At 43.8% G+C, this 14,865-nt stretch overlaps 1 protein-coding gene across 4 annotated transcripts in view; it reads right to left on the reverse strand.

Annotated features, from left to right (window-relative positions):
* Positions 1-14,865, reverse strand: part of MCTP2 (multiple C2 and transmembrane domain containing 2) — a 159,501-nt gene that overhangs the window by 127,824 nt on the left and 16,812 nt on the right. For 2 of the 4 annotated variants that reach the window (XM_064158035.1, XM_064158038.1), the window contains exons 2-3: positions 6,716-6,819; positions 3,798-4,437 (exon numbers count right to left, since the gene is read on the reverse strand). In XM_064158035.1, the coding sequence (XP_064014105.1) occupies positions 3,798-4,274 (477 nt within the window). In that variant the 5' untranslated portion in view covers positions 4,275-4,437; positions 6,716-6,819. Of the gene's footprint in view, positions 1-3,797; positions 4,438-6,711; positions 6,820-14,865 lie in introns of all 4 variants that reach the window. The other 2 variants (XM_064158037.1, XM_064158036.1) reach the window with 2 other exon arrangements.

Consider the following 14,865-nt stretch of genomic DNA (forward strand, 5'->3'; position numbering starts at 1 on the left):
TAACATTTATAATTAAGAGAAAAACCCAAACCCTCAAAGTTCTGGTTTTTGTGTTTATCCTGCCTGTTGTTTACTTGCATTTCATGGACAGACTTTGAACACAGCTCACAATTTTACATAAGCAAGCCTGCTTTTTTTTTTTTCATTTGAGCTCCATTTAATGTAAAATTGCTTCTAAGTAGCTAACTGCAATGAGATGGCTGAATATAGACAAAAGCCTCACTGAAAACAGGGGCCTGAGATCTTGATTTGTACCTAACTACAGTGACACTTCTGAACTTTAAAGTATAAACAAACATGGCCACATCCAGCAAGCAGGCACAGTTCCAAATGCACCTGTAAAAACAAGTACATGCACACACTCTCTTGCTTGAGATACATCAATCAAATGTTCCTCCTGACAAGGCTTACAACATCTATCTCTTCTTTTTTCTCTGCAGAAGAATGATTCAAAACACAAGGGCACACAGGACAAGGCTCTGGGTTGCTAGTGATTCACTGCAAGGTGCTGGTAAGAGCACAAAGAAGTTGAAGAGGGTCAGGGATCTGCTTGAGAGAGTCCAGTGGAGTGCTATGAGGATGATGAGCACTGCCTGATGAGAAGAGGCCGAGGGATCTGGGGCAGTTTAGTCTGCAGAAGAGAAGATTGAGAGGGGATTTAATAAATGTCTACAAATATCTGAGGGCTGGGGGTCAGAAGGAGGGGACAGGCTCTGCTCACTTGTTCCCTGGGATAGGACAAGCTATGGATGGAAGCTGCAGCACAGCAGGTTCCACCTCAACACGAGAGAGAACTTCTTTACTATAAGGGTCCCAGAGCACTGACACAGGCTGCCCAGAGAGGTTGTAGGGTCTCCTTCTCTGGAGCCTTTCAAGGCCTGTCTGCATGTGTTCCTGTGTGACCTGAGGTAGATTGTATGGTCCTGCTCTGGCAGGGAGGTTGGACTCGATGATCTCTTTGGGTCCCTTCCAACCCCTGACATCCTGTGAGCCTGTGTGATGCTGGGGTGTTAAAGCACTTCAGTGAGGATGTGTGACCACAGACAAAATCCCACTGCAAAACCCAGCCTCAATGGCCACCTGAATCATTCATGAAGGGGCACAGTTCAACTTCAGTTGCATCTTCTCTTTTCAGATTTGTCTAACAGGGCTGCAATAGAGAACAGATAAAGCAAATCCCTCAGCAAATGGAAATGTGGTCCCTTGGCAGGAGTCTTCACTGAAATGGCACACACCAAGCACTGACAGATCTGCACTGAGAGCTTAGACGAGTGTAAAAACCACAAACCCACACTGAGCTCATGCATGAGGCTGGGAAAGTATCTGATGGCATTAGGTGACCAAAGGCAACCAGGAAACAAGTAGGTGGTGTGTGACAAGCAATTCAGGGGGGAACAAACACCAAAAACCTCAACCTACATTTTTGCTTTTTTTAGTTTGCTTTGTTCCAAGGATCTGCCTCCCTTCTGATTTACCTCACTGAACAATGAATGATGCTCACAGAGAGAATGATGCAAGCTGCTGTTGTGCTCCCTCACTGTCAGGAAGCCAATAACCTCTGTAATGAACTTCCCCATCAAAGGTATGGAGCACACATTTTGTAGCTGTTCAATGAACTCCATGAAAAGCTGAATATTTGAGTGCTTTACTGAATTAAACTTACAAAATAACTATATTTAATCAGCATTCCTTATCCTTACCCTTCTTTGCTTCAATCTCTGCTACATATTCTTTAGGAAAGGAAAAATGTTTCTGCACCTAAAAGTTGGAATTGGAGGCAGATTATAGGGAAGAAGGTAGGATAGTCAGATAGTAACTATGTTTAATCAGCACTCCTTATCCTTACCCTTCTTTGCTTCAATCTCTGCTACATATGCTTTAGGAAAGGAAAAATGTTTCTGCACCTAAAAGTTGGAATTGGAGGCAGATTATAGGGAAGAAGGTAGGATAGTCAGATAATAACTATGTTTAATCAGCACTCCTTATCCTTACCCTTCTTTGTTTCAATCTCTGCTACATATGCTTTAGGAAAGGAAAAATGTTTCTGCACCTAAAAGTTGGAATTGGAGGAAGATTATAGGGAAGAAGGTAGGATACTCACATAGGAAGAAGGAAGATTCTTTGCCATAAAAGCAAAAACTAAATGATGGATAATATGACAACACAAAAAAAGCTCACACTCTGGGAAAGATTTAAATCTTGCAGAGAATTAGACTCAGACTGTGCTGGAAACTTGACTAAAAACTATTTCAGCACCATATTGGTAACTTCTTTCTCTTAATGCATTTAATTTGCCTGTGTTCAAAGTATGACGCCGCTGAAGGAAAATTTAGTGTTTCTGGTGTGCGACAACAAAAAGAACTCTTGAAATCCTTAGAGCAACCTGGAAAATCTCCTAAAATTACATATTCATAATGTTCAATCTACCACATACTGAGCTGCTACAACTTCTGAGTCAAGCTTATGCACAAAGTGAAAATCAGCTAAAATAATGTCTATCTTTCCAATACAGAACTCTGAATAATGATACACCCCAGGGAGTTGAAGCCTATGTGTTAAGCAACACTAAACTGGAAGGGATAGTCAGGAACTACCAGTCTGACACTGCATTACAACAAAGCTAACACTGATAACAATACACAGACCTCTGAGCTGCAGAACAAGCAGCTTTAGATCAGAAAGAACCTTTTTCCCCATAAGCAGCACCAAACCATCATTTTGAACATGCAGTCAAAAAAAAATAACCCATAAAAATCCAAAAAAACCAAATGTTAGTTAACCTTTGAAATCATCACTCCTAAAGAGGGACTCAAAGCCAATGTGTCTATTGCCTATTTTTTGCATCTCAGATGACTCTGGGAAGCAGTTACCACAACTGCAACATCTAGGCTACGGCTGAAAAGGGCTCAGAAGGAAGTTCAAAATCTAAGCTTCCCAGAGAAAACTCAACAGGAGGAGTTACACTTGCACTAGACTTAAATAAAGAATATTTCATGCAGCCACAATCTTCACCTGCTGTTGATATTCTAAAGCCATCATGCAACACCACAGGGTTCCTCACTTTACTCAGGCCAGGAAGGAGTTAGAGTTTCATGTCACGTTTGAAGCACACTGGATTTAGATCCTCTCATTCATGATATCCAGGCACAGAAATACTGATCCCAGAGGCAGGAGGGTGGAAAGGAAAGGAGAAGGACAAGATGGGGAAATGCAGAAGAAACATTTTGAATTTGCATCACCTCTAATTAAGAGCAAAGGCAGGGGACAGCCGTGAGCATGATGCTGCATATTCACTGCTCTCCACCACAAGCTTCTTGTGATTAACTCCAGGCAGAGGAGCTCACCTCACTCACCTGTCATCTTTCACCTCTTGTCTTCAAGAGATCTTGAGTGAGTGGATGGTTAAGTTGGTTTTGCTATAGAGCAATCCTGGTAAAGCAACATTAACTCCAGAAAACGTTTCAGCAGCTCATTTCAGAGCACAGAGAGCTGCAAAACCTTTTGACTTATGCAAGAAATTCCAACAGATCCAAAAAAATAATCTAAACTATCATAAACAACTCCAGACCAAAAAAAAAGGAATAAATCAAAATGGAGCAGGGTCATTTTGCAGCTCCACACCGACAGAAAGGATATCACAGTTAGTCTCCAATAACTTGCACATTATATATGGTTTATGCTTATTTAAATCCCATATATTCCTTGACTAGGGCCCCCTCCTCTATACCCTCATCTCCCAGACAGTTAAAGAGAAGCATGAGGCAGGCAGTGAGCCCAGCTGATGCCCAAGCACCCACCTCTGCACCCTCGTCTGTCAGAGTGGTGGTGCTCAGCCGGGCACTCTGCAGCAGCTCAAAGAGGTCATTGCTGGATCGCCTCTTTCCCTCCGACACGGCACTGCCCACGACTTGCACGTCCGGGCTGGGGACTGTCACCTCTGTGTGTGTCGCCTGCTGGGATGGCCATGGCCAGTCCTCTCCTGCTGGCCTCACTGAAGCACTTCTGCTTTTCAGGGACATCACAGACCTGGAGAAGCTCTTGGGGGAGCAGCTCGACAACACTCGAGTACTTGAGTAAGTCGTTTCTTCTTCTGTAAGAGTCTCTACCTCCAGCATGTCTGGCACTGACAAGCTGAGGCGTCTGTCCAAGGAGTGGACCTTCCTCTCCACCATTTTGCTAGACCTCTTCTTTGTCTTCCTCACACTTAGGTTCTGCAGGAAGGGTCTAGTTTTCTGCTTCAGGGATCCCCAGACGGATGGTTTATCCAAGTCCATTGCTGCAAGGGGAATCTCAGCAATGGCTCTTGGGCAAAACAGCCTCAGCGATTCCCAGGGTGACTAAATGGAACGTAGGAAGAAGGCAAGTCAATCAGAAAAGTGAACAGCAGCTGAAGACTATGATTCATGTTGTCTCATCTTGAAACTTTCAGTCATTTTTCTAAACAGTTAGGAGGGGAAAAAAAAGCAAGCATGCTGCATTAGTAAGTGCTTCCAAATACAATCTGGTGGGTAGGTTTGATTATCTAGGAGGAACGCAGTCAGAACAAGTACTTAATCCTACACTAAAATTCAATCTCTGCCCACTACTTTATGATTGCTAAGAGGAGACATTCTATTTCTTCTGCCAAGTCTTTATTTGAGATTTAGCCAACTTCAAACTGTTTCTGTACAAAACTTACTGATGGGAGCTAAATCACAATAAATGTTAGCATGAAATGCTGGTGAAGCTGGCACCATGATTTCTGCCGTTGCTTTTCCGGCCTCCATAGACAGATTTTGGCTATTTCCTAAGCTGTATGAACTCTTACACAATGTGTTAGTGGACAAGCACAACACTAAAAACGACTCCACAAACTGGCTGTGAGGCTGAAGGGGACATAGGGCATAAGAAATCATAGAATCAACCAGGTTGGAAGAGACCTCCAAGCTCAGACAGTCCAACCTAGCACTCAGCTCTATCCACTCAACCAGACCATGGCATCAAGTGTCTCATCCAGGCTTTTCTTGAACACCTCCAGGGATGGGGACTCCACCACCTCCCTGGGCAGCCCATTCCAATGCCAATCACTCTCTCTGACAACAACTTCCTCCTAATATCCAGCCTGTACTTCCCCTGGCACAACTTGAGACTCTGTCCCCTTGTTCTGTTGCTGGTTGTCTGGGAGAAGAGACCAACTCCCACCTGGCTACAACCTCCCTTCAGGTAGTTGCAGACAGCAAATCTCAGCTAAGATCCTGTGCAGGTTTGGGAGTTACTGTTGGGAATAGTAATATTAAATTTAGTGATTCTATAGAATTGTTTGATTATGGTACACTGAAGCATAAACCATGGGCTTGAAAGCAGGACACTGAGCTGGGTGAAAGTGTAGGGTCAAAGTGATCTTAAAGGAATGTGGTGTGTGTAAAACAAGAGGCCTCAAGTCTTATTGTTTTATGGCTTCACAGCTTGGTACAGCTTGATGCCTGCCTCTTTTATGTACACACTCTGTCTCCTTAGGATTAATATGATATACTCTGCTGAAGGACTGGGTAGTGTATGCTTTGTTAAGAAACGTTATGATGTGTCTTGTTAGGAGATAAATAGGTAATTAATGTATCCTAGCAGTTAGTGTGCAATCCTAACGTAATCCTTAACGCAAATATAGGCAAGCAATTAGAGTCTGATATGATTTGTAACCTTCTTACGTAGCCTTCTGATGAAAAGTATATAAACCCATGCTTGGGGTACAATAAATGGAACTTGCTTGCATCTAGCATCTCCCTCTCTCTTCTACGATGCCTGTGGCAAGTTACCTGCCTCACCTATCGCCATGTGGCTAAGAATTCACCAGACTAACTCAGCTGACTGGAAGTTAAGGAATGAAGCTTTGTATTTACAACATAGCACAATTTACAAGCACATATATAAAATATATACAGATATTTACAGCTATATATAATAGATTCATAGAATCAACCAGGTTGGAAGAGACCTCCAAGCTCATCCAGTTCAACCTAGCACCCAGCCCTGTCCAATCAACTAGACCCTGACACTAAGTGCCTCATCCAGGCTTTTTTTGAACATATGAATACAAGCAGCCAGACTGCCCAAGAGGGCTTCCAACCAACCTCTCACCTTCTTTGCACTCCTTCCCTTATCTCAGAATGTCCCTTTACATGCAAGGAGAGCTGCAAAAGGTTGGCAAGAGGTCAGAAGAAATTATTACTTTGAGTTATGCAGGTCCAGGCAGAGATAGTGAAGCAGGCAGCAGCAGCTAGAGGATGACCTATCTTTCTTTGTGTTCTTGTTCTTATATCCCTAAGCAAAAACAGTGAGTGAGATAGGCATGGTCTAGTTAACTGGATAGGGCTGGGTGCTAGGTTGGACTGGATGATCTTAGAGGGCTCTTCCAACCTGGTTGATTCTATGATTATTATTTTCTTCTCATAGCCATCAGTCTGATTTCTCTCATTAAAAGATTCCAATTAGCCTCAAACCAGTACAGACCTCAAAACAATCCCTTATGTTAACTCATCACCAGCAAAAGTTGCCACTGCAGGATTAATTTTCCTCCTAAGGAAGGGAGCTGAGAAGAAATGAGGATCAAAAATAATGGACAGATGGAACACTTACAGATTTCAGACACCTACTGGTGGGACTTTTGTCTCTAAGTTGATTGATATTGAGCATTTATACAATCAGATGGGACTAGAAGAGCCAAGCAAAGATCACCTACTGTATCTGCATGGTAAGAGAGCTGTCAAACAGACACCTCTGCACATGGGAATATCCTCATGGACGGCGTCTTCTGTGGTTACCAGCTGAGCAACCATCCTTACTCTGTGAAGCAGAGAGAATCAAATCATCAAAACTCATTAAGAGAAAAGATATAATTAAACTTGCAGATTTACTCCTTTCCAAAGGTCCCAATATATATCTTTGCCCATAGAAATCTATACCCATTGACTACATGGCAAATCACTGCACATCGGCATCTTAACGAGTGCTTAGTTAGGGGTTGGAAGGGACCCAAGCGGATCATCGAATCCAACCTCCCTGCTAGAGCAGGACCATACAATCTAGCACAGATCACAGAGGAACACATCCAGACAGGCCTTGAAAGCTTCCAGACAAGGAGACTCTACAGCCTCTCTGGGGAGCCTGTGCCAGTACTTCTCTGGGGTCCTTACAATAAAGAAGTTCCTTCTTGTGTTGAGGTGGAACTTCCTGTGCTGCAACTTATATCCATTACTCCTTGTCCTATCACAGGGAGCAAGTTAGAAGAACCTGCACCTCCCCTCCTGGCCCCCAGCCCTCAGATGTTAGTAAACATTTCTTAAATCCCCTCTCAGTCTTCTCCAGAGTAAAATGTCCCAGGTCCCTCAGCCTCTCCTCATAAGGCATGCCCTTTCTTAACATCTAGTTTGAATCTGCCCTCTGCCAATCTAAATCCATTACTCCTTATCCTGTCTTTACAAGACCTTTAACTGTATTCCTATTTTTTGATTTGGTCAAAATTACCCTCAAAATAAAATCACCAGTTTAACTCAGGAGGTTTGGAAGCAAAATGAAGCTTTTAAAAGCAAGCTAAAATCTAAAAGCATAAAGTACAATATGTACAAAATACATTTACAATTCAGGAACAGCACACAAAAAAATCCCCTCTGGATGAGGGAACAGGGAAATATCTCTCTCCCCACAAAGAAATCAGGCCCCACTGCTGCTATCTGCTTAGCCATAAAAAAAACCTCAGTCAAGATCAGTGAAACCATGCACAGGGACTAGCCAGCAGCCAGAGTGAGGAAGAGAAAAGGAAGGGAAGAACAATTTGTGCAGCAAGCTTTATACTGAGCCAGCACACAAATGGAATGACATAAACTTATCATTTTCCTTTTGTGTCCAATGTCCTATTTCATTTACTTTTTACTATTCAACCTCTCTAAAATTTTCCTATTTCTTCTTTATAATTAGGACACTAAGCTAAACTATTACTTTTAAGCCACCAGACTACGTAACTAAGCCTGCACATTCCTCCTTTCCTTTATATACATGTGTAGATAATTGATATCAGCATCCTTACATCACAAACAAAAAATGATAACCTTTAATACCATTATATGCATTCACAGGGCAGTAACACAGGCATGGTGGCAAGGTGAAGTACAAGGTGATCAGATTCACAGGGGGAAGAGAAAACCCTGACACTGGAGATGCAGGGCTGCTCATGCTAGAGCAGTGCCTGACATCCTATACAAGCTCACCACAGCCATAGCTGGGGTTTTGTGTTGTCTGACAGCTCTCTCTTAGGTTCTTCCCTCTTTAAATGCAGCCACAGACCTCCTTGGTAGTGTTACTGTAGTGGTTTGGGTGTTGCCTGCCCCCTGCCCACCCACCCCCCCATCCCCCCCCACTTTGGAAATCACCCAGACTAGACTCAGACAGCTCTGGACATTGAATGAAGCTTTATATTTACAGCTTAGCACAATAAACAAGCAGATATTTACAGTATATGCAGTTATAGACAGAAATAGACAAGGTAAAAGGTAATACAGAAACACAACAGCCCTCCCAGAAACCTGAGTCCCCAGGAGGGGCTCCCAACTGCCCTTCCACCTTCTCCCACCCCTCTCAACCTTACCCCAGTCCCAAGGAAGTTTTGGCCAGGGGGTTAGGAAGCAAAGTGGATTAATCAGAGAGACAGCAGAGAGGCTATAGAGAGAAATGCATCCCTGAGCTGCCAAGCAGAAGTGCCTTATCTATGTTTGGATTCTTGTTCTTATACATCTCAGCAAGCCTATGAGTGAAGTAGATGTCACCCTTGTTTCTCCTTCACCACCTCTAATCTAGTTCTTCTCACCAAAACATTCTAGCTAGCTGCAAACTAGCACAGCTACACCACACACCAACAGCAGAAATAAGCGTATTTGCACAAAGCAGCACGAAAAATGCTGCTGGGACTCATTTAAACAACCTCACTGCTGCCAGGACTCTTTGCTTTGCTCACTGACATGCCCAGAAACCTGCTGAAGTAAAGACATTACAAGCAAAAGCAGAACTCAGCTCAACATCCACTTCCCAAGGCTCTTACAGCATCTTATTCCCTTCCTGTTATTCTCCACCATTCTCACTTTGACAACCCACTGCTGTTGTTTTTATTTTGTTTGCTTTCAGATTTTGTTTCCTAGCAGCAGATTTGTTCCTGTAGGTTTCTCCAGTTACTTTCCCCAAGTCTTATGTTTTGGGTTTTTTTTCCAGCTACATTTCCTTGGTTGTGAAATAGAAAGGAAGAAAACATAGAATAGAATAGAATAAAACCATAGAATCAACCAGGTTGGAAGAGATCTCCAAGATCATCTAGTCCAACCTAGTACCCAGCCCTAGCCCTAGCCAATTCACCATCCCTAGAGGTGTTCAAGCAAAGACTGGATGAGGCACTTAGTGCCATGGTCTAGTTGACTGGCTAGGGCTGGGTGCTAGGTTGGACTGGATGATCTTGGAGGTCTCATCCAACCTGGTTGATTCTATGATTCTAATCAACCAGACCATAGCACTAAGAGCCTCAGCCAGGCTTTGCTTGAACACTTCCAGGGATGGTGACTTCACCACCTCCCTGGGTAGCCCATTCCAATGGCAAATCACTCTCTCTGAGAACAACTTCCTCCTAACATCCAGCCTAGACCTCCCCCAGAATAACTTGAGATTGTGTCCCCTTGCTCTGTTGCTGGTTGCCTGGTAGAAGAGACCAACCCCACCTGGGAGTCTTAAATTATTAATTTCTATTGGTGTTGCTTAGCACAAAAAAATAAAAGCAGAGAAAAGAATGATGTAGGCAAGAAGAACATTTGTGGATGTGAATATGTGCTGATGTGTCATGTTAGGCTAAGGAGGTAGGGTGGACCCCATCTCTGGTCTTCCAGTGACCTCTTTGGTGACCAGATCTCTGATCATAGTGGTGTGTGTTGTTTCTCTGCTTGAACTGGGGAAGTCTGTGGATGGCTGATGTCAGGATGCATTTGCCCTTCAGACTGTGTCTACTTCCTTCTCAGAGCAGATTGTGCATGTATTTTTCATTGTGTATTATAACCATCACCTGGAACAATTTCTCTGTAAAGAGTATTTCTGAAAGAAAAGTTACAGCTGCAAAAGGAATGTGGGTGTAAAGGTTCAGAGCTGGACCATTCTGCAATCCAGGGGTAGGCTTGGTTCTTCTATGGCCTTACTTCAGGCAATCCAATGCTCCCCATGAAGCACATTTCACTGAATCATAGAATGGCTTGGAATGCAAAGATTCTATGATTCTCCACTTCTAAAAATGTAATTTCTGGGCACCAACAAATTGTTCACATACTCCTTTATCCTCCATGGACCAGAAGTCTTTCTCTCTTCCTTCCTCAGAAATTCAGTGCCAACCATATTGCCAAATAGTCCCTGAGCTACCCCAGGGAAAAGTGTGCTTAGCCAAATTCTTGGCCTGTGCTCGGCTTCTTTGTTCTTCCCCTGCATCAATAGCACATTGTAACATTGAAAGAGAAACACCTCCTGTTACCAGTTTTTAACCTTGTTGGCTTTGAGTAGCTCCTTGTTCTTACCTAATAACAACTAAAACATCATTTAAGCCCTTCTTCTTGAGCCTTCTCTTTAACATGATGTGAAATCTCAGTCCAGGTAGTTTCACCTCTTCCTTCAGAGACCACTTTTAATTGCATCTGTCATCTTTATTATATCCCTCTTCTGTCTCCTCCTTTTTTGAGGGGCAATAAGGTCAAGAAGGAAAGGGTTAGTGAAAAGAAGCTGGTCACAGCTCACCCTGTGACTGGTGTAACAAATCTCAAGTGTTGTAGTCTCCCTTAAGCATCTTCTAATTATGAGCCTTGGGATTCTGGGGGGGTTTTGATGCACTCTGTTTCATCCCACTACAGCAGTCCTAACATACCCCTTTAAGTTGTTATCGTATCTAGAGCTAAATGATTTTTTAGCTGTTCTAACAGGTGGCTATAAGAGATGTTTTAAATGTCACTGAATGCCTGGAGAAATCATTTTGTAATTCTACTTCACTTACAATCTTGTCAGGAAGCCAGAAAAGCCACAAGTGAGAAATACTGCAAGACACCCTGAAAACATTAGAAGAGTTCCCAGTACACCTAAACTGGCAAAGAAAACCAAATTGATTTCCACACTGGAAATTATTGAGTACATTGGCTTCCTTCCTGTTGTAGCTATTCCCTGCACAGCCAGAACTACACAATGCTCACTGAAGCTCCCCAAAACATTCCCTGCTAGTGCTTTCAAGAAGCATTCTCAAAGGCAGTGAGATAAAAAGGCATCTGAGCACACCACTACTATTAAAACTTCCATAAATCTAATGATTATTGTACTCAATTTGCTTATCCAATTAAGGTGAGAACATTGGGTCAGTCTGTATGGCATCCATCTTCCTAAATCTGATTCAGTCAGTATGTTTTCAGCTGCAACTGAGTGCTAGCCAACATTTAAACTCATCAGAGCTGAAAATACTAGCATGCATTAGAGGCTGATAGGAAGATGTTCTTCACTTGCATGCATCTTACCACAGGTTCAAAGTAGAAGGAACTAATGAAACTCCCTCGTTGTAAAAGCTCTGTCAGTTCTGCCTGTTCTGTCCTAGGACATTCAGTCTGATCTCTGCCTGCCTGGCACAGACTCACTGGCTTAAAATCTGAGGCATGAGACATCTGCACAAGTTACAAGCAAAGGTAATAACAATTCTGTTATGTAGCAGAGTATTTGGCTATTGGAAGTCACAGCTCCTTTAGATTTATCATTTCTCAATTCAATGTGTTAGGAAATGAGGCTGACATCAAGGAGGAGGAAGATGAGCAGCAGAAAAGGAACTGGGGTCCTCCTTTCATATGCTTCTTTTTGCTTTATACTATAATTGCCACCCCCTGATCCTAAAAGCCATAAATTAAACCATTCTTTCTTGGGAGAAAAAAAAAAGGAAATATCAGAAACATAGAACAGGTTGGAAAAGACCTCCAAGATCATCCAGTCCAAACTAGCATCCAGCCCTAGCCAATCAACCAGACCATGGCACTAAGTGCCTCCTCCAGTCTTGTCTCAAACACCTCCAGGGACAGTAACTCCATCACCTCGCTGGGCAGCCCATTCCAATGCCAATCACTCTCTATGGCAACAACTTCCTAACAACATCCAGCCTGAACCCCTTCTGGCACAGCTTGAGACTGTGTCCCCTTGTTCTGTTGCTGCTTGCCTGAAAGAAGAGACCAACTCCCACCTGGCTACAGCCTCCCTTCAGGTAGCTGTAGACAGCAATGAGGTCTGCCCTGAGCCTCCTCTTCTGCAGGCTGCACACCCCCAGCTCCCTCAGCCTCTCCTCACAGGGCTGTGCTCCAGACCTCTCCCCAGCCTTGCTGCCCTTCTCTGGACACCTTCCAGTATCTCAACATCTCTCTTGAATTGAGGAGCCCAGAACTAGAAATCAGGAAAATAGCTCTCTGCTGTCTAAAGAACAACTGCATGTGCTGGTCTGTTATTTCTGTAACAGAGCATACTAAACACTCCAGGCTTGTCTCATCACCCTTTAGAACACAGTCGACTACAAACCATTACTAAGAGCAGAAATTACTTCAGAAAAGGAAACCTCCACTTCCTTCTTCGTCTGGGCTCATTTCACAGTCCCTTATCTGGAAATTCAGCAGGTTTACTGCTAGTGTCAACAGCCACAGAGATAAGAGAATGTCATCCAAATAAAGTAAACCTTTGTTCAGCGCTACCAGTTTCTCCTGGAGCATTCCAAACCCAGCACCAGTTCCACCTAGATACGATGTTTAAAACATTCAACAGAAAAAGGGAAGGTCTTACCCAGAGCAGATGTGCCTTGGATTATCAACACCTTCTGGAGTTGCACTTTCTTTGCAGAGAAAACAAGTTCAGAAGGAAAGCTTGACCCAGGGGTGGGCTTGAGGCCTTTTCTCTCTGGCTATGATCACAGAAGCTAACGTGGGGCACTGAATTAAATCTGAACATCACAATATTGAGAACCCAGGACAGCCTTTTCCTCCTGCAGCTGTGTCTGATAGAGCATAGGGTAAATACCTGAACTTAAATTCTGTAAGGCACCAGAAAAAAAAACCAAAAAACCAGTCTAATCTCAATGTGATTCTGCACAGGCTAATTACCCTGGGGAAATCAGGGTGAGAATTATTTTTAGTCCTAACAAGCATCAAAGGGAGCGCACCGCTGAAGTGGAGCTAACGTCTTCATCAACAGGCTGCAAAGGCAGGGTCATGACTTGGCCAGCTTCCAAATCTTGCCACTGTATTTGAGCTTAAGCTTTCCTGCAGGGCTTCAAATGATGCCAGGCTGGTGATACAGATCCTCCTCTTCTATCACTCTGTTGTTAACAGACTCATTTGCAAAGCATAGGGGGATGCTAAACTTAAATATAAAATGCAATCAAAACTTGACCTGTTGCTGCCAACCAAATTAGTACAAGTGCTCCATAAAAGATAATTTTATATGCCTCAATGCTTGAATGGAAATAAGATGACCCTAAAGAAACCAACTTGTTTGCTTGATGGGAGCCGAAAGAAATGCAGAGTCTGTGCAGGAGATCACAACTACTCTCTAGGGTAAGCAGAGAGAATTACAGAATCATAGAATCAAGGAGGTTGGAGGAGACCTCCAAGATCATCCAGTCCAACCTAGCACCCAGCCCTATCCAGTCAACCAGACCATGGCACTAAGTGCCTCATCCAGCCTTGTCTTGAACACCTCCAGGGATGGTGACTCCACCACCTCCCTGGGCAGCCCATTCCAATTCCAGTCACTCTCTCTGTGAAGAACTTCCTCCTAACAGCCAGCCTATACCTCCCCTGGGACAACCTTCAGACTGTGTCCCCTTGTTCTGTTGCTGGTTGTCTGGGAGAAGAGACCAACTCCCACCTGGCTACAACCTCTCTTCAGGTAGTTGTAGACAGCAATGACGTCCCCCCCTGAGCCTCCTCTTCTCCAGGATAAACAATCCCAGCTCTCTCAGCCTCTCCTCATAGGATTTGTGCCCCAGGCCTTTCACCAGCTTCATCGCCCTTCTCTGGACAGTCAGATTTTGAAGGGACCACATGGATCAGCCAGTTCCAACCCCTCTGCCATGCCCAGGGACACCCTACCTTAGAGCAGGCTGCACACAGCCTCAGCCAGCCTGGCCTTAAACACCTCCACCCATGGGGCCTCAACCACCTCCCTGGGCAACCCATTTCAGGCTCTCACCACTCTCATGCTCAACAACTTCCACCTCACATCCAGCCTGAACTCGTCCACCTCCAGCTTCGCTCCATTCCCTCTATTCCTGTCACTCCCTGATATCCTGAAAAGTCCCTCCCCAGCTTTTTCGTAGGCCCCCTTCAGATACCTTAAGTAATGCACAGTTGCTACACGCAGAGAATATAAGCACCTCAAGTATCGCTTCTTTGGGTTGTTTTAGCTTTGGGGTTTGTTATTTACTTGGAGTTTGCCCAGGTTTCCACACTCAGCTTTTAGAGCTCATGCCTGCCTTTGCATTTGTTTAGTTGGCTCAGATGTGATGAGCTCCACCTTTCGCAGGCACCTGAAATGAGCACACATCTTCGTCCACTTGTGACAAGAAATGAACAGGGATGCTCAAACTCATTAGAGACACTTTTGCACAAACTGGAGAGCTTTTTTCCCTCAACATTTATGAGCAGGCAGTAGCTATAAGAACTGGCAGAATGACCAGCTTCTGCAAGCATCTTAAAATAGCTTCTGATAGTGAAAGTGGCTGTAAAAAACTCATACCCATGCACCTGCCTCCAGCTTACTAAAGTATTGCTTTTGGTTTGTTTGTGTCTGCTCTAAAACCAAGAGAAA

The sequence above is a fragment of the Pogoniulus pusillus genome, chromosome 17 (assembly GCF_015220805.1).
Source record: "Pogoniulus pusillus isolate bPogPus1 chromosome 17, bPogPus1.pri, whole genome shotgun sequence".
Classification (NCBI taxonomy): domain Eukaryota; kingdom Metazoa; phylum Chordata; class Aves; order Piciformes; family Lybiidae; genus Pogoniulus; species Pogoniulus pusillus.